General features: G+C 56.2%; 3 protein-coding genes across 7 annotated transcripts in view; 2 read left to right on the top strand and 1 right to left on the bottom strand.

Annotated features, from left to right (window-relative positions):
• The first annotated feature begins 6 nt into the window (after positions 1-6).
• SF3A2 (splicing factor 3a subunit 2) lies at positions 7-6,487 on the top strand. The gene is made up of 9 exons (XM_069790153.1): positions 7-133; positions 1,729-1,899; positions 2,392-2,463; positions 2,790-2,836; positions 3,531-3,640; positions 4,275-4,324; positions 4,630-4,770; positions 5,281-5,349; positions 6,002-6,487. Exons 2-9 carry the CDS (start codon positions 1,774-1,776, stop codon positions 6,332-6,334), a joined length of 948 nt encoding a protein of 315 aa, XP_069646254.1. The 5' UTR covers positions 7-133; positions 1,729-1,773; the 3' UTR covers positions 6,335-6,487.
• Positions 6,488-7,528: 1,041 nt separating this feature from the next.
• AMH (anti-Mullerian hormone) lies at positions 7,529-13,950 on the top strand. The gene is made up of 5 exons (XM_069790146.1): positions 7,529-9,414; positions 10,478-10,656; positions 11,444-11,567; positions 11,731-11,917; positions 12,092-13,950. The coding sequence occupies exons 1-5, from the start codon at positions 8,811-8,813 to the stop codon at positions 13,005-13,007; spliced, it is 2,010 nt and encodes a 669-aa protein (XP_069646247.1). The 5' UTR covers positions 7,529-8,810; the 3' UTR covers positions 13,008-13,950.
• A 285-nt stretch (positions 13,951-14,235) lies between these two features.
• Positions 14,236-25,809, bottom strand: part of JSRP1 (junctional sarcoplasmic reticulum protein 1) — a 33,487-nt gene continuing 21,913 nt past the window's right edge. For 2 of the 5 annotated variants that reach the window (XM_069790152.1, XM_069790150.1), the window contains 6 exons: positions 17,730-17,776; positions 16,689-16,809; positions 16,030-16,182; positions 15,885-15,947; positions 15,582-15,727; positions 14,236-15,430 (listed from right to left, as the gene is read on the bottom strand). In XM_069790152.1, coding sequence (XP_069646253.1) covers positions 14,906-15,430; positions 15,582-15,727; positions 15,885-15,947; positions 16,030-16,182; positions 16,689-16,785 — 984 coding nt within the window. In that variant the 5' untranslated portion in view covers positions 16,786-16,809; positions 17,730-17,776 and the 3' untranslated portion in view covers positions 14,236-14,905. Of the gene's footprint in view, positions 15,431-15,581; positions 15,728-15,884; positions 15,948-16,029; positions 16,183-16,688; positions 16,876-17,729; positions 17,777-25,809 lie in introns of all 5 variants that reach the window. The other 3 variants (XM_069790151.1, XM_069790149.1, XM_069790148.1) reach the window with 2 other exon arrangements.

Consider the following 25,809-nt stretch of genomic DNA (forward strand, 5'->3'; position numbering starts at 1 on the left):
GCCCTCTACGGCCGCCCCATCCCGCCGCCCTGCGTCCCGGAACCGGAAGCGCCCGCACCGGAAGCTGCGCGCCGTGAACGGGGAAGGGAGGGCAACGCGCATGCGCGGCGCGGGAGCGGGGTTGTGCGCATCGGTACGGGCCGGGGGGCTTTGTCGGGGGGTCTGGCTGTCCCTGAGGGGTGTGTGGGGGTGATCTTTGATGAAGGGCGCTTGGGGAGTGTTTGGGGGGGGGGGGGCTTTGGCTCTCGCTGAGGAGCTGGGGCTGTTTGGGGGGGGGGGGCTTTGGCCCTTGCTGAGGGGCTGGGGGGTGCTTGAGGGGGGTGTTGACCCTTGCTGAGGTGTTGGGGGGGCGACTTTGGCTCTCGCTGAGGGGCTGGGGGTGTTTGGGGGGGCTTTGGCTCTTACTAGGGAGCGTTTGAGGGGGGTTTTGGCCCTTGCTGAGGGGCTGGGGATGTTTGGGGGGTGTTGACCCTTGCTGAGGTGTTGGGGGGAACTTGGGGGGGGCTTTGAGGCTTGGTGAGGGGCTAGGGGCTGTTTGGGGGGGTGTTGACCCTTGCTGAGGTGTTGGGGAATGCTTGGGGTGGGCTTTGGGCCTTGGTGAGGGGCTGGGGGCTGTTTGGGATGGGCTCTGACCTTTCCTGGGGAGCGTTTGAGGGGGGCTTTGGCCCTTGCTGAGGGGCTGGGGGTGTTTGGGGGGGTTGACCCTTGCTGAGGGGCTGGGGGTGTTTGGGGGGCTTGTTTACCCTTGCTGAGGTGTTGGGGGGCGCTTGGGGGGTGGCTTTGAGGCTTGGTGAGGCGCTGGGGGGTGTTTGGGGGGGCTCTGACCCTTGCTGGGGAGCATTTGAGGGGGGCTTTGGCCCTTGCTGACGGGCTGGGGGTGTTTGGGGCGAGGGGCGTATTGATCCTCGCTGTAGGGCTGGGAGGTGTTTGGAGGGAGCTTTGACCCTTGCTGAGTGGTTGGAGGGAATTAGGGGGGACTTTGACCCTTGCTCGGGGGCATTTGAGGGGGGCTTTTACTCTTGCTGAGGGCCTGGGTGTCTGTGTGGCCTTCCCGCAAAGGTCTGACTCTTGTTGGGGGATTTCTCTTTGTGTGGGGGGAGGTGTGGGGGGGCTCTGGCCCTTGCTGAGGGAAGGGGCGACTCTGGGACCACTCTTTGGGGTTGGGGACAATGTGCAGAGGCCCTGACCTTGCCAGGGGAGCTTGTGGGGGGGTCGGGGGGGGTGGGGCTCTGACCCTCGCAGAGGGTTTGGGGCTGTGTGGGGGTGGCTCTGGGTCCTTGGAGGGGTGTTGGGGTGGTTGGGCAGCACCAGACCTTGGTGGTGGAGAGGGGCTTCGGCCCACGGTAGTTTCAGGGGGGCTGTTGGCTGTTAAGGTGGAGGGTGGGAGGCTCCTGTTTTGGGGGGGAGCAGGGGGGAGTTGCTAGTGGGGCTGCTGAGCCTTGTTGGGGCCCCACTGAGCTTGGGAAGGAATACGTCTGCGTGGAAGTGTCTGAGGAAGTGGGAAGGGCTCTGGGGGCTTGTTATTTTGGATCATTTTACTTCCACTCAACTTACTGAGTCAGTGGTACAAGACCTGCTCCATTTGAAATTGTGTCATGTGGCGAGAGTCCAGGGCACGGTTTGTTGTGCTCGTCTCATGTCCTTACTGATGGGTCTAAATAGTGGTGTGAACTCCAGGTTAGGGAAAGCGTTACTTATTGCTCACATTGCTTTTTCTTATTTTTCCAGACTCTCTCTTTATCCATAAGTAGCTGAAGCACAGAAGTCCCCATCATGGATTTTCAGCATCGTCCTGGAGGTAAAACTGGAAGCGGAGGCGTAGCCTCTGCCTCAGAAAGTAACCGAGACCGCAGGGAGAGGCTCCGGCAGCTGGCTTTGGAAACCATCGACATCAACAAGGTGAGCCTTGGCCTCTGCCTGCACAGGAAAGAAAAGACACAGGGTTCCTGTCCTGCAGACTGTTGTGGGGATAAGTTTAGAGCTTTGCCTGAGCGAAATGGCTTGGAGGGTGAGAGATTTAGTGGAGAGTTGTGGATTGGAATGAAATATTTCTCCTGGTGATGTGGGAGTTGAATGAGAAACATCTGTGATGGGGCTGACCAGAGAGGTGCCAGCAGTTGCGTATTCGAGTAGCTGTTACTATGTTGTTTTCAGACTTCTCAGGACTGGCTGGTATATTGCTGTTTCTTGCCTGCAGTTGGGTATGCTGTCATCAGTTAACAAAGTTGCTATTGTTTCTCTCTGTTTTCATAGTCCTAAAGCAGTGTTATGCTACTAATTTAAATCTACAAACTCAGTTCTTCCAGTGCAGCAAAAGTTCAGCAGTATTTTGATTATTCTGTTGTTTTGCCATGTATTGTGCTTGTAACTTTTTAATAATTCTCTTCCTAGGACCCTTATTTTATGAAAAATCACTTGGGCTCTTATGAATGCAAGCTTTGCCTAACGCTGCACAACAATGAGGTGAGTTGAACAGCTGTCTGCCTTGATCTCGGCAGCAGGTATTTTAGAATAATAGTAGCTTCAAATGCAAGAACCTGGGATGTGCCTGATGACTGACTGCTGAAGAGATGATGGGTGGGTAGCGGCTTGCATGCGTTAAGCCTGACAGTTTACGACAATTCAGGAGCTGAGAGCAATCTGCAATTTTTGAGTAAGATTCCTCTCTGCTAAGGATTAAAATATCCTTGTCAACGTGTGATATAGTCTCTCCTCTGTGACAAGTATCTTTCAGTGTAGGAACAGTCCTGTCTTTATTTAACTTTCTTCTACCTTGTTTTTTATTACAGGGAAGTTACTTAGCCCATACCCAGGGGAAGAAGCATCAGACCAATCTGTAAGTTGTTCTCTGCTCTAGCTTTATTCTCTATTACCTAAGCACCTTCAAATTATCACTTTAAAAGATCACTAAAAAGCATCTATAAATATTGAGCTCCATTATACAGTAGCACACTGTGCTTGAATGTTCTTTGACTGTGTTTTGTTTCCTAGTGAGCAGCCTGGCACTAGCCAGGAGGTACGGACCAGATCAGCTCCAAAAAATGGTGCTGACAAGCTCCATTTCAAGCTCAAGTTCAAAGCCAGTTGTGGGATTTCTGAAGGGAGAGGGAGAAAGAGTTGTAAAGGCAAACTGTTTTGAGTCTAGTTATAAGGATCTGGTTTTGTGAATACAGGTTGGGAGAAGTTTGTAAGTTTTATTTTAAGAAATCCAGTTTGCTTTGGTTTAGATGACTAGCTTGTGGGGTTTTTTTCTTTTTTATTTCAAGGAGTAAGTCTTCTCAAATCCATCTGTGGAGAGGGGCACCAAGGTCATCTCAGGGGTGGATAAGATATTTGAGATGACAGCCTTTAGTCAGGGGAAGGCAGGGATACAATTAGCCTGTCGTAGAAGAGAAATAGCAGGTTTTCCTGGCGTGCTTTCTGTGAAGCACTGAATATTCCGTGGTAAGGGATTCAAACTGCTCCTAGTGTATCCTTTAGAAACAAGTGCAGCTAACCTTTTAAATTTGGCATGTTTCAAATTAATCCAGGGCCCGTCGAGCTGCCAAGGAAGCTAAGGAAGCCCCTGCCCAGCCCGCACCAGAAAAAGTCAAAGTGGAAGTGAAGAAATTTGTGAAAATCGGACGACCAGGTTATAAAGGTATGTCAGGGATGTCTGTCATAGGAGACACCTAATGCCTGCTGGAGCTTGCCTGAAGTGCAGAGCTGTGGATGTGAATTATTAATTAGTCTTTTTAGCAGATCTGTCCATGAATAAGATATGGGCTTATCTCCTGATGTCCTTTATTGTTTAAATTACCCATGGAACATCACTTTATTGCTGACAGAGAACCATTTTAATAATAGATTGGTATGTCTCAGTCTTTCAGCTCTTAGTAGTCGTGCAGGAGATGATGACATTGTTTCAGCCTCTCTTCTCCTTTTATTGTGTTGTACCATCTTTCACTAATGCTCATAAATCACTCATTGTATGTACAGCTCAAGTTTTTTTCTCTGAACTACTCATTGTTTTGTTTTGGCCTTCAGTACAAAACTTGGCTTCTTTATCTCCCAGCTTTGTTCTGCAGTGCACAGTGTCTTTGCCCCACAGCTGCTGAATTTCGGTAGAGATCCTTAGTAGTTTCAGTTAAAGACAATGTGGCGTTTTGTTTGATAAATGGGAGAAAAATCTTGTAATACTTTGTTGTTGGAAGCTTTGTGTGTTTCCTAGAGCAGATAGCAGGGTTAGAGCAACATTATATGTGATGTACTGAGCTTTCTTACTTTCTTTACAGTGACCAAACAGAGAGATCCAGAAACAGGCCAGCAGAGCCTTCTCTTCCAGGTAAGGGCACTGTTACAATTCTTGGTGTCCAGTTTTATCCAAGTAAAAGTGCTGCTAAATGAGCAGTTCTTTGCAGGATTCATGAAATCAAAAAAAAAAAAAAAAAGGCCTTACCTTCCTAGCCCTCCGCTGCTGATTGTGTCAAGCAAATCCATGATAGTAGTTGTCAAGCCGATTCCTTTGGTGGCACTAAGTTTCTGTTTGGAACTGATCTCTTGATATGCTTCATAGTTGAGGGCTTGTTTTGTGTGAAAGGGGAGTGAAAAGGGGACATTCTTCTTAATGCTGCAATAACACCCCAACAGATTGATTATCCGGAGATTGCAGAAAGTATCATGCCTCGTCATCGGTTCATGTCAGCCTACGAGCAGAGGATTGAGCCCCCTGATAGACGCTGGCAATACCTTTTGATGGCAGCGGAGCCCTATGAAACCATAGCTTTCAAGGTAAGATTTGGGATTAACTGAATATTGGGAAAGTTCCTTTCCCACGTTTTCCAAGACATTAATTCCCAGTGAACATTATTATAGACTTCTGTTCTAGCCTTCAGGGGGTTAATGGAGTGGAAAGGGGGGTCAAGAAGACATGACTGGAAGTCATTAAACCCTGCTGAGAATTAGTGGAGGACTCTGGCATGAAAACTAGGCTGTGTGCTGAGCTCTGGGGAGCCATTGAATTCTCAGTGTCTGGCACAGAAAGGAGCCTTCTGGGCTTTGCTCCTCAGCCTTTGTGCAGATGTTAGGAGAGGGTTTTTTGCCAGCACACTTGTCCTTGACCGATAGGGAAGTAACTTAATTCTTTCCTGCCCCCATCTCTATATCTAATAACATCCGAGACTAGTGCATCTTACAAAGGCCTGGAATAACTGTGCTTATCTTGCAGGCTTTGGTGCTAAAAAGGGCCATTGAGCTAATCTGGTGGTGCTAATAATAGCTCCTTATTCTTTTTCGTTGCAGGTGCCAAGCAGAGAAATTGACAAAGCAGAAGGGAAGTTCTGGACCCACTGGAACAGGGAAACCAAACAGGTAGCTGGAGCACTGCAACATCTTTCTTGAGTGTTAAAGGGGGAGCAGGAGGGCAGAGCAGCTTGTGGGGAAGGCAATGCAGGAAGAGCGCACAGCAGTCGTATCCGTGCTGGCTTTGCTGCTAAAATCTTCATTCCTTCAATGCAAGTGTGCAGTGACTCCTCCTGACAGAAGGATCTTCCTGTGTGTGTGATCTTTGTGAAAATTCAGCCTGGGAGGTAGAATCCTCGGTTGCTGTCAGCAGCAGCAGGACGGTGCGTAAACGTGCAACACCGTGTCCTCTCTCTGTGGCTCCTTGCTGCGTGTTTCCTGCACGCAGCTGTCTGTGGTGAGCCCGCAGCATGGATGTACTCACTGGGTATCGTATGTGAGAGCAAGGGACGAATGCATAGTGGGGTACCGACTCTGTCACAGATAGCTTAGTGCTTAGAACAAGTTTCAGAGGAGTTAAAGCACTGGACGACACTGGTGCAAGTCACGAATGCCACCAGGGTAGAAAGGCAGCCATGATCTGTGAAGGTAACAGGAGAGATCCGAGCCGTGTTCCTGGAGGCAGAGAGCAGCTCTGTTGTGTGATGGCACAAAGTTGTCCTGAGGATTAATTGTTGCCTTCTCTTTGCTTTTCTCCCCTCCCCTCCCCTCCCCTCCCCAGTTCTTCCTTCAATTCCACTTCAAGATGGAGAAGCCCCCAGCTCCCCCAAACCTCCCTCCAGGGCCCCCAACTGTGAAGCGGCCTCCTCCACCTCCACTGATGAACGGCTTGCCCCCAAGGCCACCTCTGCCGGACTCCATGCCGCCGCCTCCTCCGGGAGGCATGACTCTGCCTCCTATGCCTCCCTCTGGACCAGTGCCACCACCTCCAGTGCCACCTCAGTTGCCACCAGCACCCGGTGTACCCCCCCCTGCTCCTCTGCCACCCATGATGAGACCACCTCTCCCCACGGAGGGGCCAGGCACTATCCCCCCACCGCCTCCCTCCAACTGAAGCCCCTCCTGGACTCAGTCCCGCTGGACTCCTCTAGCTCGTATCTTTTTTATATGCAGATCACAACTGATTCAGAGAAATATTTCTGTTTTGTATGCCTGTGAATTTGACTAAATCCTGTAGGTGCATTAAAAGGTTTTCCATTTTCCTTTCTCTATGTTCTTCCTGTGTTTTGGTTAAAAATGTTGCCATGTGTTCACTTTCTTTAGCCCTTAGATATATAAAACATTCCCAGTCTGGTTACATTTTGGAAATTCTCCAAAGAGGAGGCAAAGGATTGGAAATCTCTAGGCACCTCAGCTCCTTCTAACTGAATAGCTACATCAACCTAACTCAGCTGTGTTGGCTTAACGTATTACCTTCTTTAGACTGCTTGCTGTGTATCCCATAAATCACCAGCCAGTTAATCAGTTGCTATTCAACTGAAGTCCTTTATCGAGCTGTTCATTCAGTGATGGGGTGACTTGTCATAGACACACAGAAAGGATTCTGTTACTGCATCACCAGTAATCACAGCGGCAGGCAGAATGGAGGGCAAGCAGAATTTTCTAAATCCAGTTTTCTTTTGTCTTCCTGCTGAATTACAGTTGCAATCGGAAGAGTATCACTCCTGCTGCATTGGGAAACCTCCTTTCTCCTCCTGGTGCCAGAGCACTGTACCGTAGCTCAGGTGTTGCCAGCTAAAAGCTGGAAACGTCTCTACTGAGGAAATCAGTTTGGACTGCTTCTCGGGAGTCCTTGAAAAGTGCCAGACAAGATTTCATTGACAATTTAAGAAAGAGTCATCCTTCCCCATTACGCAGCTGCCTAGCTCCTACCAGCTGCTTACTAGACTGTTTATGCCAAATGGGTTCACAAAGCGTTAGTGCTCTCATCTGATGGTGGCAGGGGTTTCTGGGAATGTTTAGTCAAAAGAAATCACCAAAGCTGCAGTGATACAAAATCTTAGGTTATTATTATAATTCATTAAATGTTGTCTGTACCATTGTGAAGCACCTGCTGTCATGTATGATTTTTATTGTATATATCCTCCCACTAGAAGACTAGTTTTGGCAAGCTTTTAGTTCTCTGTGGTTTTATTTATACTAAATGTTTCCTTCAAACAATCATTTGGTTCCCATTAAAAAGCAGAGGTTCTAAGATTTCTCCTCTTTGTCCTTTCCAGGATTCATTTCACTGAACTGGGGTGTCTCAGCGCAGGATACCAGGGTGCTCGGTGGGTAAAGGCATCGCTGGAGGCCGGGCTGCCTGACCTGGGCTTGCTCTTGGCCAGTGCCCGGCTCGTTTCACGGACCGCGGGGGAGTCTGTGCTTGCCGCAGCCCTGCAGCTGTGTGCCCCTTTGATGGAGGAATCAAAGTCTTCTCTTCTGCTGGCCTGACACAGGTCCCACCCAGAGTGTGTCCAATCTTTGCTGGTTTTCCCGCTATGCTAGAAGCACTTTGCCTCAAGCTGAGCTGGCTCGATGCCTGAATCAGCTTGTGTGGGTCTCCCCTTTGCCAGGAGCGTGTCCTTTGTCATAGCTCCCATAGAAGAGAGGTCCGTCTTCACCAGCCCTTTGCTGTGGTGCCCTTTGTCCCTCTCTGGTTCGGGTGTACAGTCCGTTATATGACGTGCTGTAGCCAGATCCTGAGCTCTGAACTGCAGGTCTTGGAAACTCTGAGAAGGGTCTGAACGTGCATTGGAACTTTTTGCGGGTATCTTTCCCCCTGCCCTCTGTGCCAAAAAAAGGAGATACCTTGGGTGGGGGGGAGGTTTCTCTGGGGTGGATTAGGTAGGTGATGTTGGTGATTCCAAGTGTTAACAGTGAGTATTGGCATCTCATAGAGGGAGAAGTCCTTATAATACGTGTGTTGTGAGACTTTCAAAGTCAACTGTTAAGTGTTCAAGTCATCAGGCTGCTGCTGCACCTGTGAGATTCTCCTTCACAGGTTGAAGCAGTGTGGGGCTCAGGAGATGTGTTAAGAGAGCCCCTGCAAGGTGGCCTTCAAACTGTGGGGTGTGGGGTGCCAGCCGAGGGGGGAGGCTTTCCATACATTTACTTAGTTTCTGCCCATTATCTATCTCTATCCCCCTCCTCCTAGTCTGGCTAATTCTTCCCTCCTGGTGTTTCACTGCTGATGGGAATAGTATGTGCCAGTCCCCATGAAGATCCAAGTCTAGATGTCCATCCTCCTTTAGAAAACATCTGAAGTCAAGGACGTGCATCCCGATGAGTAAAAGAAACAGCTTTAATTTTTTTATGCTTCCAATACTAGATGCAAACCCCAAAATAGAACAAAAAAGTTTCTTTGAAACATCCCTCCCTCCTCTCTAGCGTGACAGCCTTTGAGTTTCTCAAGGGAGGTGTGTTGTGCATTGTCAACTCAAGGCCACCGGTTTTTAAAAGGGAGATGCCGTCCTCCCCTTCCGCCCAAGCGTTTTGAGGTGCGTGTGAGCAGCTCGAACGACTGTGTTGGGAGTAGCTGAAGTGAGAACATGAAGGCTGCTCTTCAGGTGCTTTTGCTATGGCTGGTGCTGTTGCTCCCCTCTGCAGCACTTCCAAGAAAGGGGAGCACAGGGGAAAGGATTTCCCCAATTAACTGGCTGGAGCTGAGCCTGCCGGAGGAGCTGGGACTTGAAGCAGAGGAGAGAGAGAGAGAAAATGCAAGTTTATGGGAAAGAGTGAGACCCAGCTCTGTGAGAAGATCAAGGATGACTGCTGCTACTCGCCTCTTTTCTAAGCCTCACCCAGGAGCAAAATGCCTCCAGGGGATGGCTGAGGATGGGGGCATCGGCTGGTCCGGCTCCAGCCTGCACCCGTGGCCACTCGGGGGGCTGGAAGGGCCCGTGTGCAGGGTGAAAATGGACCAGGACGGGCTGACCCCGAGGCACCTGGAAGTTGTGGGTGTTCTCACCCACTATGAAAGCAGCTTCATCAAGCTGTTGAGACAACGCACCAGCCGGGATGAAAGCTATCTCGAGACCTTCGGGCTCTGCCCGGCCGGGGAGGCAGATGCTGCTCTCCATCCCCTGAAGCACATCCACGCGCACGTGGTGGAGCCGGGGCAGGACCGCTTCCTCGTGCTGCATCTGGAGGAAGGTTGGTGTGAAATCCCTGTGCTGAGGCTGAGCCCAGCGGGGTGAGCACAGGGCTCGGGGAGGCTGATGCTGTTTGCTTGCCCTAAATCAGAAATTTAAACACAGAATTAAACTCGGGGGGTTGGGTTCCTTGTAAAATTAGCACAGCGATGCAGTAATATGTGTTTCTGGGTACATTTTGAAGAAGTTTTAGTAGTGATGATAGCTTGTGTGCAACCGGGTGCCTTGTCCCTGCCTGTGACTAATGCGCAGGTGCCGCAATCTTGGCAGCTTCTGCTCTGCTTTCGAGATTATGAGCGTTTCTCACTTTGTGCCTTAATGACGTGGGTGAGGATCCCATCCCAACTCTGTCTGACTGGGAAAAGAGAGGAGAGGGTTGGATGAGCGGACCTGGCTGGTCCTGCTGTGGCATAAGCCTGGCTGCTCGCTAATCTCTCATGCTTGGTGTTGCCGAGGAGCAACCTTGGGAAGGTCCTGGGCTTGCTTGGGTAGCTTCAGCCTTAGGCGAAAACCAGTGACGCATGTTCCCCTGTCCTGTCTCAGTGGTAAATGCTGTGCTTGAGGGAGAGCACAACCCTCAGTTTTAATCCAGCCTCCTGTGTAGCAAGAGGGTCATGGTTGTTTCTCTCCTTGAAATCTCTTCCTCCTCACCTGGATTTTGAATTTTCAGCTGAACTTGCCAGTGCCAGGCAGCTGGGGAAGCGACGCTTCCCCAGGCAGTGCTGCTGGCTGCAGTGCGATGGCCACAATGTCCCCCAGCTACTGGAGGAGCTGCCACAGGAGAAGAGATTTCCAGGGGGAGCTGCCTGTGAAAATTTGCCAGAGCCACTCTGGGAGCGAGGCAGTCCCCTGCTCGCCAGGGCTGCAGGGTTTGCCCCACTGACCACCTCCCTGAAACTGGGGATTTGCTGTGTCCCTCCACCCTGTCGGCTCCCGTCCCGGACATTCTGGCCACTGTGTGGGACCGGTGCTCGGCCCCGAAGCTCCTTCCTCACCCATCACCCCCCCAGGAGCCCTGCGGCTGCTGGAAGGGCGATTCACCCCCTCTGTCTTCTCCTTTCCAGTGAAGTGGGAAGCCCAGGCGAAGCTGCGGTTCAAGCTGGTTTTCCAGGCAGAGGTGGGCCGGTCGCTGGGAGAGCTGCGGTTCGCCTTGCTGCTCTTCTACCTGGGCAGCCGAGAGGCGCTGGGCACCGGGCGTCGAGAGGAGCTGCTGGCCACCGGCATGGGGCTGGCGAGGGAGCAGGTGGGTGGCCACGGCTTGGAGGTCGGTCCTGGGTGCGGGTAGGGGTGGTGGGAGGGGGGTGTCTCAGCTCTGCTGGCCCAGCACTATTACTATCCCCTCCCAGTCCCTGTGCCATCACCTCCCAGTCCCTTTGCCGTCCTCTCCCAGTCCCTTTGCCGTCCTCTCCCAGTCCCTTTGCCGTCCTCTCCCAGTCCCTGTGCCATCCCCTCCCAGTCCCTGTGCCATCCCTCCCAGTCCCTGTGCCGTCCCCTCCCAGTCCCTTTGCCGTCCTCCACCAGTCCCTGTGCCATCCCCTCCCAGTCCCTGTGCCGTCCCCTCCCAGTCCCTTTGCCACCCCCCCCCCCAGTATCTCTGCCCTGTCGCACCCTCCCGCCGGCCCCAGCCGTGCCTGAAGATGGTGCTGTTACCCTGTCCCCAGCTCCCGGCAGGGACAGAGGGACGGCCCGGGGCATCCAGCCCCTTCTGGGGGTCCTGGCTCCCCACCTACCCCCGGGGGTCTCCGGCCTGACCGGGGGCAGCAGCTGTGGCACCGCTGCCGGGCTCAACGGGTCTGGGACCGGGGTCACCCGGGGCTCTCTGCCCACCCGGGGGTCCCTGGGTCTCCCTGCATCCCACAGCATCCCCAGAGCAGCTCTGGGGCTGGGTGGTAGCCAACTGGTGGGCTGCCGAGGACTGGGTGACCCAGAGCCAGCAGGGACCGCAGCGGGGGGCTCATCTGAGTGCCCCCCTCCCGCCGTGATGCCTCACCCACGTCCTCAGTCATTCTGTGTCTTTTGCCTCCGTGCAGAGCCTCTGCCTCGCCAGGGACACCCGGTACCTGGTCCTGGGAGCTGCCGTGGCATCTGTCACCCGCAGCAGTGAGCAGCTCAGCTTCGAGGCTTCCCTGGCCATCAGGCGTGGTGGAGAGGGAGGTAGGGATGTGGGAAGGCTGTGGCGGCGAGGGACGGGGGTGTCCGTGCCCTCTGTGTCCTGACTTGGGCATTTGGGATCCTCTCAAGCCTGTCTGTAACGAGGGGCTGTGAGGATGTGTGGGAGACCCCGGACCACCATCCTCATGGCTCTTCTCCCCACCAGGTACCCCCCTGTCCTCCACGGAGACCCAGCAGCTCCTTTTTGGCTCTGATGACAAGTGCTTCACCAGGATGACTCCCGTCCTGCTCCTGCTGGCCAAGTCACGGCAGGAGGAAGAGGTGGCTTTGGCTCCTTTTTCCTACCTCTCTGCCGAGGGGGTGGTGGACATGGCTCCGTACCCACAGCTCAGGTCCGTGGCCCTCGCTGCAACCATGGAAAAACACAGGGGCTGGGAGTCAGGGGAGGAGAGGGGCAGCCCCAGTCCTTCTGCTGCGGGACTGGGGTGGGAGGATGTGGGGCAGGGCCTGGTGGGACCCCTGGGGTACAAGGGGACCCCGTGACCCTCCCTCTGTTCTCCTTGCAGCCCACCCCAGGCCGGGACCGAGGAGCTGCCGTCCCCCACCGCCCCAAGCCAAGCCAACGCTTCATCATTGGCACCCCGTGGCAGCAGTCAGTTCCTGAGCATCCTGACCCGATTCATCCGCCAGGTCCTGAGCCCCTCCAGCGAGCCACCCACCCAGCCCAGCTCCCGCCACTGGCTGGACTTCCAAGTGATGGAGACCCTTCCTCACCAGCTGCTCAACCTGTCGGAGGAGGCAGCCCTGGAGCGTCTGGTGCAGTCAGAGGAGCCCTCGGTGCTGCTTTTCCCCCAGGATGGTGGAGCTGTGCTGGAGCAGCACTTGGGGGACTGGCAGCCAGAGGGAACTGTGCTGCAGCTGCTGATGGGCAAGCTGCAGACGGTCATCCAGGAGCTGAGGGACATCTCAGCTTTCCAAGCCAACATGGGGCTTTTCCAGCATCTCCTGAGCTTTTGCTACTACCCGCTGGGGCCGGCTGAGGGTCAAGGCGGCGAGCAGCCGGCCGGCTCCGGGAAGCTGCACACGCTGCTGCTGCTGAAGGTGTTGCAGACGGTGCGGGCGCATTGGCAGGAGCGGAGGAAGGTGCTGCGGCAGAACCGCAGCGCGCGGCACCAAGCCCACTGCCGCCTGCAGGAGCTGACCATCGACCTGCACGACCGCAAGTTCATCGTCATGCCCACCGTCTACGCGGCCAACAACTGTGAGGGTCCCTGCAAGCTGCCCCTCTCCACCCGCGTCCCCAGCTACTACTCGCACACGGTGCTGCTGCTGGGCATGCAGGAGCGGGGCTCGCCCCTCCAGCGGGCTCCCTGCTGTGTGCCCGTCCGCTACTCGGACCAGCTCATCATCAGCCTCTCCACGGAGGGGCTGGAGGTCCGCAAGTTCCCCAACATGGTGGCAGAGGAGTGTGGCTGTCGGTAGAGGTGCCTGCCCGTCTCCCTGCTCGCCCTGATCCTGTTCCCCCCACCCAGGTTTGCCCTCGCAGCTCCGGAGCTGGTGCTTCTTGCTGAGACAGGAGCTCCCCGCATGTTCTTTCCCCACCGTTTGGCTCACTAGTGTTGCTCTGGTTCTGGGTTTGTCTGTAGCCGTGCTGGTCCTTGGGGGCTGCTCTGCAGCCCCACGTTACCCTGCACTGGCTGCTGATGCTGGGGATGCCCAAGGTGCCCGCAGGGCCATCACGGGAGGGCAAGGCTTGGTGGATCCAGCCAGGACCACACTTATTTATCCCTTGCCTTCTGTTCTTGTAGTGGCTGGGCAGGTCAGTTGTTGCTTCCTCCAAGCCCCCCCCACCCGCAGCATCCTCTGGCCATTTCCCAGCCCACGGCCCATCACTAAGCCCCCGCCAGCCACGTGGCTCCACCTGCGAAGGCAGAACAAGAGGCAAATCCCCTTGCAGGGACCAGCCTTTATCTGGGGACCTGTCCCCATGTGAGCCAGGGGCCATGGCAAGCTGCTGGCAGTGGCTTGGGGCTCCCTGCTGGGTCATGGCTGCATCGCCCCGCGCTGACCCCACTCCTGGGATGCTGCCAGAGCTGGGGGGGCGAGGGGAGGGAGGGAGGGAGGGCTAAGATTGGGGAGCGATCCCGTTACACCTCCTGGGCTGCTCACACCATTAATAGGAGCGGGTGCAAACGGCTGCCAAAGCACCTGCTCTGTGTCCCCGACAGTATCAGCATGGAGAGCCCGGCTGTCCCCAGATCATCTTCCCAGCTAAGCCCAACCCTCAGTGAGACCCGCCGGGGCTGCTGCAGGGTCCAAATCCCCGGAAAGCAGCTCCTGGGCTTGTCCTGGCTGCAGCCTCACCGGTGCTGGGACCAGCCCTCGGGCTTTGCAGCGTTGCCACGGGGCTGGCGGGGGCATGGCCAGAGGCTGGCACACACTGGCCCTGTCCCACAGCCCACGTGGGAACCCGGGTTAGCCCTGAGCCCCGTACATCAGGGATGGGGGGGGGGGGCCACAAAAACCACACAAACATAACCAGGGACAAGCTCTTTTGGCTTTTTTTTTTTTTTTTTTAAAACATTCGATTTAATACCTTATTAAAAATGAAAATAGTTTATTTTAACCTCTATTGATTTAGCAAATACTTAAACCTGCCGTGGGTTGGGGCTGTGAACGTCTCCTGTAGTTGCTACAGCGCTGCGTGATATTGCACTTGTGTTTTCATTCCTAAAAGCGACTCTGTGAAGGCAAAGCCCGAAGGGATCCCCGGGTGATGGGCTCTCCAGCCCTGGTTTGTTACCAGCAAGCTTCGCGCCACTCTGCAGCAATGGCACTGGGGCCCGGCAAGGTCGGGGTGGTCGTTCCCCTGATGTCCCCCTGAGGATGGCTGCAGCCTGGCTTTGTTAACCCCAAATACACTCCTCTCTTGTTTTGCTTTGAATAAAACCATTAACTGAATTAAAGAGCTACAGAGTCTGGAGACAAATTCTGTTCACTGGGATCCCTGTGCCCACTGCGCCGCCCTGATGTTTCAGGGACCACGGGTGAAAATGAACTGCAAGAGAGATTTCGGGTGGGGATGGAGAAATAGCGTGAAGCCCAGAAGAAGAGAAGATCCTTCCCCTGGTCCTTTCAGGTTGCCTTTGTGCATCTAATCCAGGGGGGGCCCAAAGTCCCCAGGGAGGCTTGTGCCAGGCTCCCGGGCTGCTCTGCCGCTGCTCGGAGATCCTGGAGCGCTGCCTGTGCTGCCCACGCCGCCGGCCCGGGGATGTCTCCGGAGAGCGGGCAGGGAGCGGCAGGGTGCCCTTGCCAGGGGCGGTGGCAGGGTTGGGCCCCCCCCGGATTCAGCATCATCGAGCCCCTCTGTTGCCCCAGCCTCAGTCGCGCCTCTTGCCCTCCTTGGGCCTGGCGATGCCGTCCTTTCCCGGGGCGGCTGCCGTCTCCCAGGGCTTCCTGCCCTTCTGCTGCCGCCAGTCCCTCTTCGGGCTCTCCCCGCCACCATCGGCCCTGCTGGCACGGCCCTTCCACCCCTCCTTCCTGGGCTCATCCCGCTCCCGCCGGCTCTCCTTCCACTCCCGGCCCCGCTTCTTTTGGGGTTGCTGCTCCAGTTCCCGGGGGGCCCGGGGGGCTCTGCCGGACTTCTCTCCCTGTGCCCTGTCCTTGGCTCGTGTCTCCCTCCGGCTGCTCCGCTCTGCCTGGGCAGCACGCCCCTCCCGGACCTTCTCCTCCTTCTTCTCCTCCTTCTTCTCTTCCTTCTTCTCCTCCTTCTTCTCCAGCTTCTTCTCCCGGCTCTTCTTCACCACCGTCACAGCTGGCGGCACCTCAGGGACATCCATGGGCTCTTCGTCCCCATCCTCCGGTGCTGAGCGGCCAAACCACTTCTTGAAGATCCAGGGCTCTGCCTGTGGGGGGGGGATGGAGGGTACCAGGCGCCTGTGATGCAGCCCAAGGGACGGGGACCCCTCTCCATCCCTCCCCCCAGGGATGAGATGCCCTCCCCCCCCCAGGAGGTGCCCCGAGGATGCTGTTTCTCCCCCCACCCTGGATCCATACCAGGTTGCTGTCAGCATCACCATCATCATCACTGTCTTCGTCGCCATCGTCGTCACCATCATCGTCCTTGAACATGCTGCTCTCTGGCTGGGGAGGCTGGGCAGTCACCACTTCTTGGACCTCCTCCTCCTTGGTGCTGACCACCTCTGGGAGGGGAGAGGGACAGGCCACCGTCAGGAGGGGATAAGGCTGTTGGCGTGTGATGTCCCAGACGTGGGGTCCCAGGGCCACCCCAACCTGGGACATGGCTCCGTCTCAGGCTGGATTGAGGGGATTGGGGCAGCCCGGAGCATCTGAACCCACCATGAAGGGGAGGCGGTGGAGGGTCCTCCCTGCCGCGGCTGACTCCCTCCCTGGAGCACGGCGCTGGAAGAGAGGAGGGGAGAGGAGGCAGGAGGTGGTGGCAGGTCTGGCCACCCTGTCCCCCTCCGTCCGGCTCCCAGCTCACCTTGGAGCACCTGGAAGGTGACGCTAAGCAGGGCGACGACGGAGGCCACCAGGATGCACTTGTTGAGAGTGAGCCCTTCCCAGAGGAGCGGCTCCTCTGCGGGGTCCGGGCTGGGGGGCTCCACCTTCCTCTGTACGGGGAGGCTCTTGGGGACTGGGGACCCCCAAGGAAAACAGCGTTACTGGGGGAGCTGGGAAGCGGCAAAGGGCTCTTAATGTCCTTCTGCACAGCCCATTCCAGGCAGGGACAGGGGCAGGGGCAGGGGCAGGAGCTGCCTGCCCTGCTGCCGCCAGCAGAAGACGGTGTTTGCATTGCAGGGGTGGGGAAAAGAGCGTCATGGGGGCTGCGTCCGAGCTGTTTGGGCCACAATGGCATTACAGCATCCTGGGGAAAACCTCTGCCCATGCTCCCAACCCTGCTGCTCCATCCCCAGCAGCAGATCTGGGCTGGGATGAGGAGGAGGAGTGGGATTTGGGAGGTGGATGAGAAGCCCCATCTCCATGTTGCTGAGCTCCCAGGGGACTGTGGAGAGCAGAGCTCGTCCCATCACGGGTGTCTCCCGGGCTGGCCAGGGATGCAGGACAGGGTCTATGCCTCTGTGGCCACCTGGGGCCAGGCTGCCCATTTTGGGGCAGGGAAGGGCTTTCCTGCACACCTACCTGGAGGCCCGGCAGCACTGCCTTTGGCTCCCACCTTCTCCACCCGCTTCTTCTCCACCGCTTTCTTGTCCACGCCAAGTGGCGCTGGCTCTGGCATGCTCAGCTCAGACTTGTCCAGATCCTGCTCAGAGACGCCAAGCTGGGTCCTTGCCTCTTCTAGCCCCTGCGGGGAGGGCCACGAGCGTGGCTGGGGGTGTAAGAGCATCGCATGGCCCCATGGGGAAATTGAGCAGCGTGGCTGGGTGGGATGGGGGGCATGGGGCACGTCTGTGCCCCCTCCCAGAAGAAGGGGTGCTCAGCGCAGCCATGGAGGGACCCGATCCCTGCGCTCCGCAGCCTGTGGTCATGGTCCTGGGGTCCCCCTGGGGCTGAGCCAATGTTGCCACCAGCCCCAAGCGGCACTAACCAGGCTCGTCACCAGCTCCTCGAGCATCTAACTGCAGTGCATGTATTTGCATCAGCAGCCTTAAAACACGCTGGATTTTTTTTTTTTTTTTTTTTTTTTTTTGGTTTGCTAAGATGGGTTTAGCCACTAGCTGGCTCCGTGCGGCAGAGCAGGCGCTGGGGTGTGGCCCAAGCACGTATGGGTGGGCTGGTGGCTGCTGACCCCTGAGCTGGGCTTGAGCCAGCCCACCCCAGAGTAGCCCTCGGGGCTGGATTCGCCATGGCCACACATATCCACTGAGGGCAGCAGGTCAGATCCAGGGGTCAGCGTGGCTGGAGGAGAGGGAGCACACCACGCGTTGGGGTCTGGGCTTGGTGCTGCTGGGGACGGGAGGTTTGGTGGACGGGCTGGCTGCTGGCTTGTGTCAGCGGCACCGGATCAGTGCCGCGATGGAGAGCTGCCCACCGGCACGGATCAGTGACAGTGACAGCTGAAGGACACGGCCCTCGGCTCCCCTGGGATGGATGTGCTGCAACACCCTGCAGAACCCTCCTGGGCTGAATACCGCTGCAGGACAGCCCCCTGCTCAGCCCCCTGCCCCAGTGCAGGGAGCCCCCCCGGCAGCCCCCCCCGGTCCCGGGACACTGCACACTTACATGGGCTCTACAGCTCTCCCCGTCGCCGCTCACCGGTGCATCGGCATCTGTTAAAGACAGGCACAGGGCAGTTCATCAGGCGGCGAATTCGGGGAGGTGGGAATCGCCAGGGGCTGGGGGTGCGTGGTCTTCCCACTGCCACCCGCCAGCCCGCAGAGTGGGGACATCACGGCCACATCCCCCCCCGTTAGAGCAGCCGGGTCACCCGTGGAGAGAGGTTTCAGAAGACAGGCAAAAAAACCCCCTGGCCATCGTGGCAGCAGTTGGCAAGGTTGGGGTGTAAAAGCAGCAGCGTGAAGGTCAGGGGCTGCTGAACCCCAAAATGTCACCATCCTGGATATCCCCAGGGAGCTGCAGTCGAGGGGGACGGTGACCTCCCTGCCAAGGCATATGGAGGGGACGAACAGCCCAGGGTGCACACAGACACCCTGAAAACACATGGCTGGAGGCAGCTCAGGATCTAGCCTAGAGAGCAGGACAAGCTCCAGGTACCATGGAGCAACCAGACCACAAAGAAGACCTCAAACCACCCAAGAGGACCACGAAGCTCAGGGATGACTCTCAGGTCTTTTCCCAGATGTGAAATGGGAGAGAAAACTGGAGGGTCCCCAGGGCTCTGCAGCAGTTCGACGCACTGAAGGGCTGGGGAGTGTGCCAGGCTCCTCGGGGGTTTCTCTGCCCCTGGGTCTGGGGTGAGCTATGATGGGGTGAGGATGCACCAACAAGGTCCCAACACCATGCAGCCTCAGCCTTCTCGGCACCTCCGAGCGCAGCTCTCACTCACGGGGATCTCGATGCCGCATCCTTGCAAGCCCTCACCAGAAGGAGGAATTTTTGCCCCCTTTGAGCCAGATTTAGTTTATTTTCCCCCAGCGGAAGAATGAATGCTGAGAAAAAAATACCAGTTCCCAGGACAAACTCTAAGACGTGATACTGGAAATAAATAAGAGGAAACCTTTTGGCTGGGAACCATGGCCTGAAAGGTCTCTGCTTTCAAGAGGAAATAAAAAAAAGTCCTCAGTTTTGTTACAGTGATGGTGAGTCTGGTCCTTTCTCTGCTGGGAAGTGAAGGTGCTCCCCCAGGATTCTTATGTTGGCTAAGGGGGTTGCCAGCCCCAAGGAAAGCACAAAGATGGAGAATTTTTCCTTAAAGAGTTTTTCCCCCAAGTGCTTGACATGTTTTTGACCTACACAGCTATTCACACTTTCTTTGAGCAAAGATGGGTGCGAGGAAGATGGAGGAGGGCACAAGCCTCTGTTCCTCTTCACCCTGGCCACAGCCGACATCCCCGCGGGGTCGGTGCCGCGTGGGTCCCACTCGATGCCTGAGGTCACACCATGATTTCATGGTGCCACCTCTGCCAGGCTGAGCCCTATCCTGCAGGACCTCGAGCATCACGGCAGCGATGCTGGCACAGCCACAGCCAGCACCTCCTGGCCACCGGCTCGTGGTGAGGACAAGGTACCTTTTCTCCCATCCTTCCTTGGCCGCCTCTGAGCACTTCCCACCTGCCTGGGCAGCTCATCGGTGGCCTTGGGGCATCCCAAGTTTTTCTCCAACACCTCACGGGGACCTGCTGCCATGTCACTTCGAGGGACTCTCACTAAACTGAGAGGGATAAAACAAATGCCGGGTGGTCAGCAGGCAGCAGCATCGGTGCTGGGCAGCAGTGCCCTGCAGCACACAGCTGGCCCACCACATCCTCGCTGTGGTCCCCAGTCCTTGGCTGAGCTCAGGTCCCTGTCATGGGGTGCCGGACTGTTCCCACGCCTCCGTCCCTTGAGTTTCTCCCAGACGGAGGAGCCCAAACTGCCTCCAGCCCCCAGGCACGTTTCCAGGTTTTGCCGCGATGGCTGCTGGGCTCTGCGACAGCCATGCTGCGACCGGGCAGGCAGCCATCCTCCCCCCTGCACCAAGTGCCCCACAGGCGTTAACTCGGTCCCAGAGCTGACCGGCTCCGTGTATGGGTCTGTTCCCCTCCGGATGGGAGATGGGGATCCGTGCCCTGGCAGGAGGCAAATGCATTTCAGGGCTCTACAGCCCACACGAGACCCTCATCGCCAGCCAGGACGGGTCGTGTCACCTGCAGGAACAGGCTTCCTGGGGCCGGTTCCTATCGGACCAGCGCCGATGTAACGTGTACACAGCCACTGCCCACGCCAAGCAGGGCAGGGATGGCCACCGATGCCGGGGATATTTTGCCCATGGCAGGGGTGATCACCCAGAGCGCAGCTCCTGCCCTTGGCTCACACTGACTCCTGCCCAGGAGACCTCCCGTACGACTGCTCGACCCATCCATCCCCTCCGCGGCGCTGCCTGTGTTCCCACTCCCTCGGACGCATGCTCCGCACGCCAGATCCTCTCTTAAATGCATAAAATTGCACTCTCAACGAATAATCAGCTCCGCTCTGCTGTCGCTGGGACTGTTCCTGCACAAGCTCCTAAGGTTGCTTCTACCGCTGACTCACATCAAAGAAACTTCCAAAAATAGTCCCCTCGCCTGCCCTGCTCTCCCTGTGCACGCTCGCATGGCAGCACCAGGACAGGCCCCGTGGCCCCCATCCACCGCCGGCCGGCAGCGTGCCGAGCGCTGCCTCGCGGGCTGCGCCCGTGGGGTGCCCCATGTGAAAAGGGGGGCTAACTGAAAGGGTTAAAAGCCACAGAAAGTCGTACCTGGGGCTCGACCACCGCCGCCTTGCCTCCAGCCCCCCGGCTGGCTCCGGCTCTCCGGGGTAATATACAGCAACAGCTGCCGAACCGTGCCGGAGCAAAATAGCACCCAATCACCGGGAGCCGGAGCACCCGCGCCTCAGCCCCAGAAAAGGCAGTTTAGCCCCAGGCATCGAAAGCAGGGGCTGCGGCTAGCAAGGCGGGTGCAGGGGCATGTGGTTCTCAAGGGCACCTGGGACATGGCTTGTCCCTCTGTGAGCACCCCCCCCCCCCCATGGAGAGCAAGAAGAGGGGAGAAAGGACCGTTTGGTCCCCGACCTGGGGTCTCTGAGCCAGCTGTGGGATGGACATGGGTGCCGGGGATGCAGAGAGGCAGATCAGAAATCTGCCAGGCACGGTTAAGAAGGTGGTGGAGGGGAGAGGAGGAGCAATCCCCTGGGACCAGCAATGCTTAGACAACCCCAGTGAAAACCACTTTTTACCAGCGTTTAGGTCCTTTGCCCTCCGACTCCTCCGATTTCCCCACCGTAGCTGTTCCTGCAGCCAGGTCCCCAGGAGCCCTGCTGCGGCCACAGGCACCTCTTGGGGAGGCAGGGAGGGATGGGATCCTCACCGCAGCTTCCCGCTCACACGAGGCAGCGAGGAGATGAAGCATCTCTCATTTGGGGAGCTGAAAAGGACCATCAGGCTCTGGCCCTGCCTATGCCAGTTACCCAGAGCCCCCAGCTCAGCACAGGCAGGTACAGCCTCAGGCAGAAGCGCCTGGCGCAGGGGACGTGGTGCAGCCGTGACTGGTACCAACCCGGCACATCTTGGAGGCATCTTGCTTTGAGGACATCTCTCTTATGGAGAGCCACTTCTGAAAGGCTTCAGGTTTATAAAAAACCCTGAAACTGTAATGTTTCACGGCTGCAGTACTGACATTTTTCTTTAGCAGAGGTGTGAAAAGTCTTTAATTGCAAGATCTAAAGGAGGAATAAATTGGGCACTGGCATCCGGAGGGGACTTAGCCTTTTTCCAGGGCTCCGGACACCCGGTGAGCCTGGGTCATGGTCTTGCTTTAGGACCATGCAGCAAATGAACTCAGGAGCAGTCGTCTGCTTTCCAGGGCAGGGATTTCCCCTCTTTGGCAGAGACAGGACCGAGCATGCCGTGAACCCTGCTGCGGTATAAATAATGCGCCGCAGAAGCTGAACGCAGATGGAGAAAGGGATGGAGCTGTAAACACAGCCCCCCACACCATGCCAGGGTAGTTTTCTCAGTTTTATTCCCACTCCAGTAAGGTCAGGGCTGTTAACTGTTCGCTTTATAGGAACATAATGAAAGCAGAAAATCATAAACAGGCCAAATTAAAATCCCTTCTTCTCCCAGTTAATTGTTTTCTATGGTGCTTGCAGGTTCGTAAGCCTCCTCCTGCCTCCTGTGGGCGAGATGCTCCTCCCAGGAAAGAAGCTGGGGGTTTAATGGGCAACATCTGCATGCACACAGCTCAGGCAAAACGTCCTCCTGCTTTGTCCCTGCGTGGGGCCATGGGACAGAGAGCTCTCCTCACCCTTTCTGGGACCTTTCAACACCCTCCCCTGTAGCTGGGAGGGACCAGGAGCGTTTTTGCCTCCACACGTTTAGCTCTGAGCAGTACCCTGTTGAGCTGCAAAGCCTCCACCTCCATTGGACAATTTATCCCAGGCAGGTGGAGGAAAGAGATTCCCAGAGGCAAATTCTTTCCTAATCCCTCGAACACCCCCAAATCCTGGCTTCTCCCTTGCCCTGAGACTGATAACAGTGTCTCTGGGATGGGGTTAGCTCAGAGAGGGGGAAACACGATCTGGCTGTGAGACCAGGCAGAGAGAAAGCTGCCGGTGGAAGAGCTCGGGAGGGCCATCAAGCAACGTGATGGACGGCAGCCTGGCTGCACACGGGCTGCGCTCCATGTCCCGGCTAAATATTGACTCTCTGGCTTTGGCTTGATAACACAAATGTATCTTCTCTGACTTCCCAGGCTATCAGCTTGCCTCAGATTCATGTGGGTGCATGACTGTCTGCCGTGCACCGGCCGCCCCTGAGGCTCTGCTGTGGCTTCGTGGTTTGTGGTCCAGATGGACTGAGTTGTGCTGCAGCATCCCCTCGCTTCTATGGCAATGCTCATTTATCCTCCCACAAGGACAGAATCTTCTTTCTTCCCATCTTTAATAACTCGCAGTCAAAAGGCAATCATAAAGACATACAATTAGTCACTGATTATTTTCGGCACAGGTTAGTTCTGGGGACGAATTTTCCTTTTCTCCATGCAATTCCCCCTCTCCCCAGAGCCTCTACTGCTATGGCAGCTCCAGCCTGACTCCGTCTCCTCCTGACACTGGTACAAGGGGAGGCAGATGCTCGAGCTGGTTGTGCTGGTGGGTTTCCTGCTGCCCCGGCTCTCGGCCCAAACCTGCCGTCTCACTGGGCTGGCTGCAGGTCTTTCCCCCCCGATTTCATCCCTGGCTCCACCAGACCCACCCAACCGGGTTCCCAAAACCTGGGAATTGAAAACATCCTTCCAGCCCTTGAAGCATTTATCCTCCAACCCCTCACGTAGGCAGCGTTGGGCTCTTGACCTGATTTTAAAGACAAGAATCTGGATGTTGCCTGCTAAGTCCAAGTCCTCTGGGCAAAGCACAGCTCTGTAGGTTGGTCCTTGCTCCAGCAGGAGCCGTGTCACCTCCACACCGGCATTGTCCCTTTGCGCATCTGCGGGTGGCAGTGGGTGCCGGCTGATCCGGGGGTATGCAGGTGAGTGCCCCCCCCACCGCTGCCGGCTAAGCCGCAACGCGCTGCCTGGCAGCTGTTGGCACCAAACAAATACCTGCTGGAGATGCACATGGCGCTCAGGCCAGGTGTTGCACGGGCTTGTTGTAGGTGCTTCATGTCTCGGAGCCCTCCACCCTTCTCTTAGATGTGGTCGGAGGTTGCCACTGGGCTGAGATGTGATCAGAGGGGGGGGTAGCGGGGCTGACGGCTGGAAGAGACGATCACAGAAACATGATTTCTCAGGGAAATCAGGTGAAGGAGCATCCTGATTCCTCGCACGATCGAAAACCTAAAGGCACAGGTGTCCCCATAGCAACGTGGCCACATCCCAGCGCTGACAACAATATTCTGCTGACCCAAAATTCCTCTTTCAGTTGGATCCAGCATACATCAGCTCTTCCCATCCTGAACAGTTGTGCAATATCTGTGTGCTGAAACACAGCTGCTGCCTCCTTACCCTGAGGTAGCAACACATCAGCGTCAGCCGGGGAGATTATTTCTCCGTGTGACTGCAAGAACCACAGACCTTTATGAGTGTTGGCATTATTAAGAAGTGCTCGGGAAGTTACAGGAAGCGAAAAGATGTCTTCTCTCTGCCAGCTGTGCTTTTCCTGTCAAATCACGATCTGTCATCACGGGAGATTTTAGATATGTTGAACTGAGCAATCTCCTTGCGGAGGTGCAGCTAATTGAAAGCCCGGAGCATTTTGGAAGCTGGATGTTCCTGTGGCTTCACGCCACCAGGCATTGCAGCGGGGTTGGGTAGCACTGCCCGTGTTGGAGGGAGCCAGCGAGAGAGATGGAGCATCCTCTGCACAAGCCGATACCCACAGCTGATATCTGGACGGGCTCCGCTGTCCCAGTGCCATGCCCTGGCTGGCTGCTTGCAGGTCATGGCCCTGCTCTGTTCAGCTAATGGAAAGCATCTGGTAGAGGAGAACTGCTGCAGGAACTCAGACCTGGGCCCTTCCTCATAGCTGCAGTGATTTGGTTAGCCAGGAAAACATAGCCAAAGGTGTCTTCTGCCTCCTCTCCTGGGGCGAGGGTTTGACATGGTGTGGAACTGTAGAGGAAGAAGATGGGAGCTCTGCGGAACAGGTACCAGCTCAGGCCAGTCCCTGGTTTAACAAATCACAGCTTGCAGCTTCTCTGAGGACTTTCTTCTTCCTCTTACCCTGAGCTTTTAGCCGTGGGTGAACCTGGTGGGACAGCAAGCCAGAAACACTATGGGTCTAAAGGCAAGGGGATGTCCTGCCTATGGTCCGGGCTGGGAGGACACACCATCCCACAGGGTCTTCAGGAGCACAATGCTGCAGACTAAGCACCAGCTTAACACATTTGTCCGGCTGAGGACGGCAAAGGTGATCACATCCGTCAGAGGAACGCTCTCCCATGTCACCTCTGGCTTTCCAGCCCTGAGCTACAGCTGGCCATCCATCCATCCAGGTACAGAGCCGTGGCCGTGCCAGACACATGCACCCACCTGGAAGCAGGATCCCAGTTGCGTTCAGGGTCTGGGTTGTCTCATAATTGTTCCCAGTGATGGAGGAATTGTGCTGGGGACAGGCCTCAGCTTGGCAGAGCTGAGCAGGACAAGGAGCAGCCGTGGTCCTGCCCTCAGGTCCTGGTCCCTGCAGGTCACCATGGTCCAGTTACAGACCTCAGTCCCAGGACTGGCTGGAGCTTGGGCTACTCGGCACCATGACAAGAGATCAGACTGGCAGGGGGAGAAAACACCCCATCGAATACATTCGTAACTGGTCAAGAGCTGTGCGGATGTGCTCTTAAACGAAACGAGCTTGTTAGGTCTCTGCAAAGAGCAGAAGAGGCAACAGAGAGGGTGTGGGAAGCCCCTTTTGCCCCGCATGTCCTCCCTTGCCGTGACATCCCTGTCTGAGCAGGGACGAGCACAGCGCAGGGACGTACCACAGGCAGTGATCCCACCCGGGGCGAAAGCTCCCGGCCCCCCAGCTCTCAGCGCAGCAGCTGGGATCACACATGGGTGAGTAACACCCACATCCCACCGCGCTGCTGGCGGCCAGAACAAAACACCGATGCGCTGTCGGAGGGAGAGCCTTTCACTGGGCTCACCTCATCACCTCGCTAAAAGCATTGATCCCTCAGCGCGCTATATGATCTATAGATATTCAGAGCAGTTCTACATTAAAGCCAATCTGATCACACTCTAATCCACGTGTGACCTAAATACTCTGACTTACAAATCTCAGAGGTTTTCACTCTCTTTGCCTGGCAGAAGGAGCAGCATTCAGGTCAGTGGGAACAGAAGATGCCGGATCCCATTAAATGCTACTTTTAGTCTCGGCTGCTTTCGGTAATTGTTCCATGATCCGTTTTCTAACAGCCCAGCGTCGCTTAGGGCTAATCATTATTCTTTTTGAAGATTTACAGCTGTTAGTACCTCCGAGGAGAATACAAGTACGCGACTGTGAACATGACATTTCAAACGAACTGTCCTTGGAAGTGCCACTTGGGAACAGGGAAAGCGGCCGCGATGCTTGTCCCTTGAAGGGCTGCTGCTGGGGGCTGTTGCTTTATCAGTCTGAAACAGCCATGTCAGGGGAAACTGAGGGAAAAGGAGATTGGGGGGGGAAGCGAAGC

Source organism: Haliaeetus albicilla, chromosome 8 (genome assembly GCF_947461875.1).
Source record: "Haliaeetus albicilla chromosome 8, bHalAlb1.1, whole genome shotgun sequence".
Taxonomy (NCBI): domain Eukaryota; kingdom Metazoa; phylum Chordata; class Aves; order Accipitriformes; family Accipitridae; genus Haliaeetus; species Haliaeetus albicilla.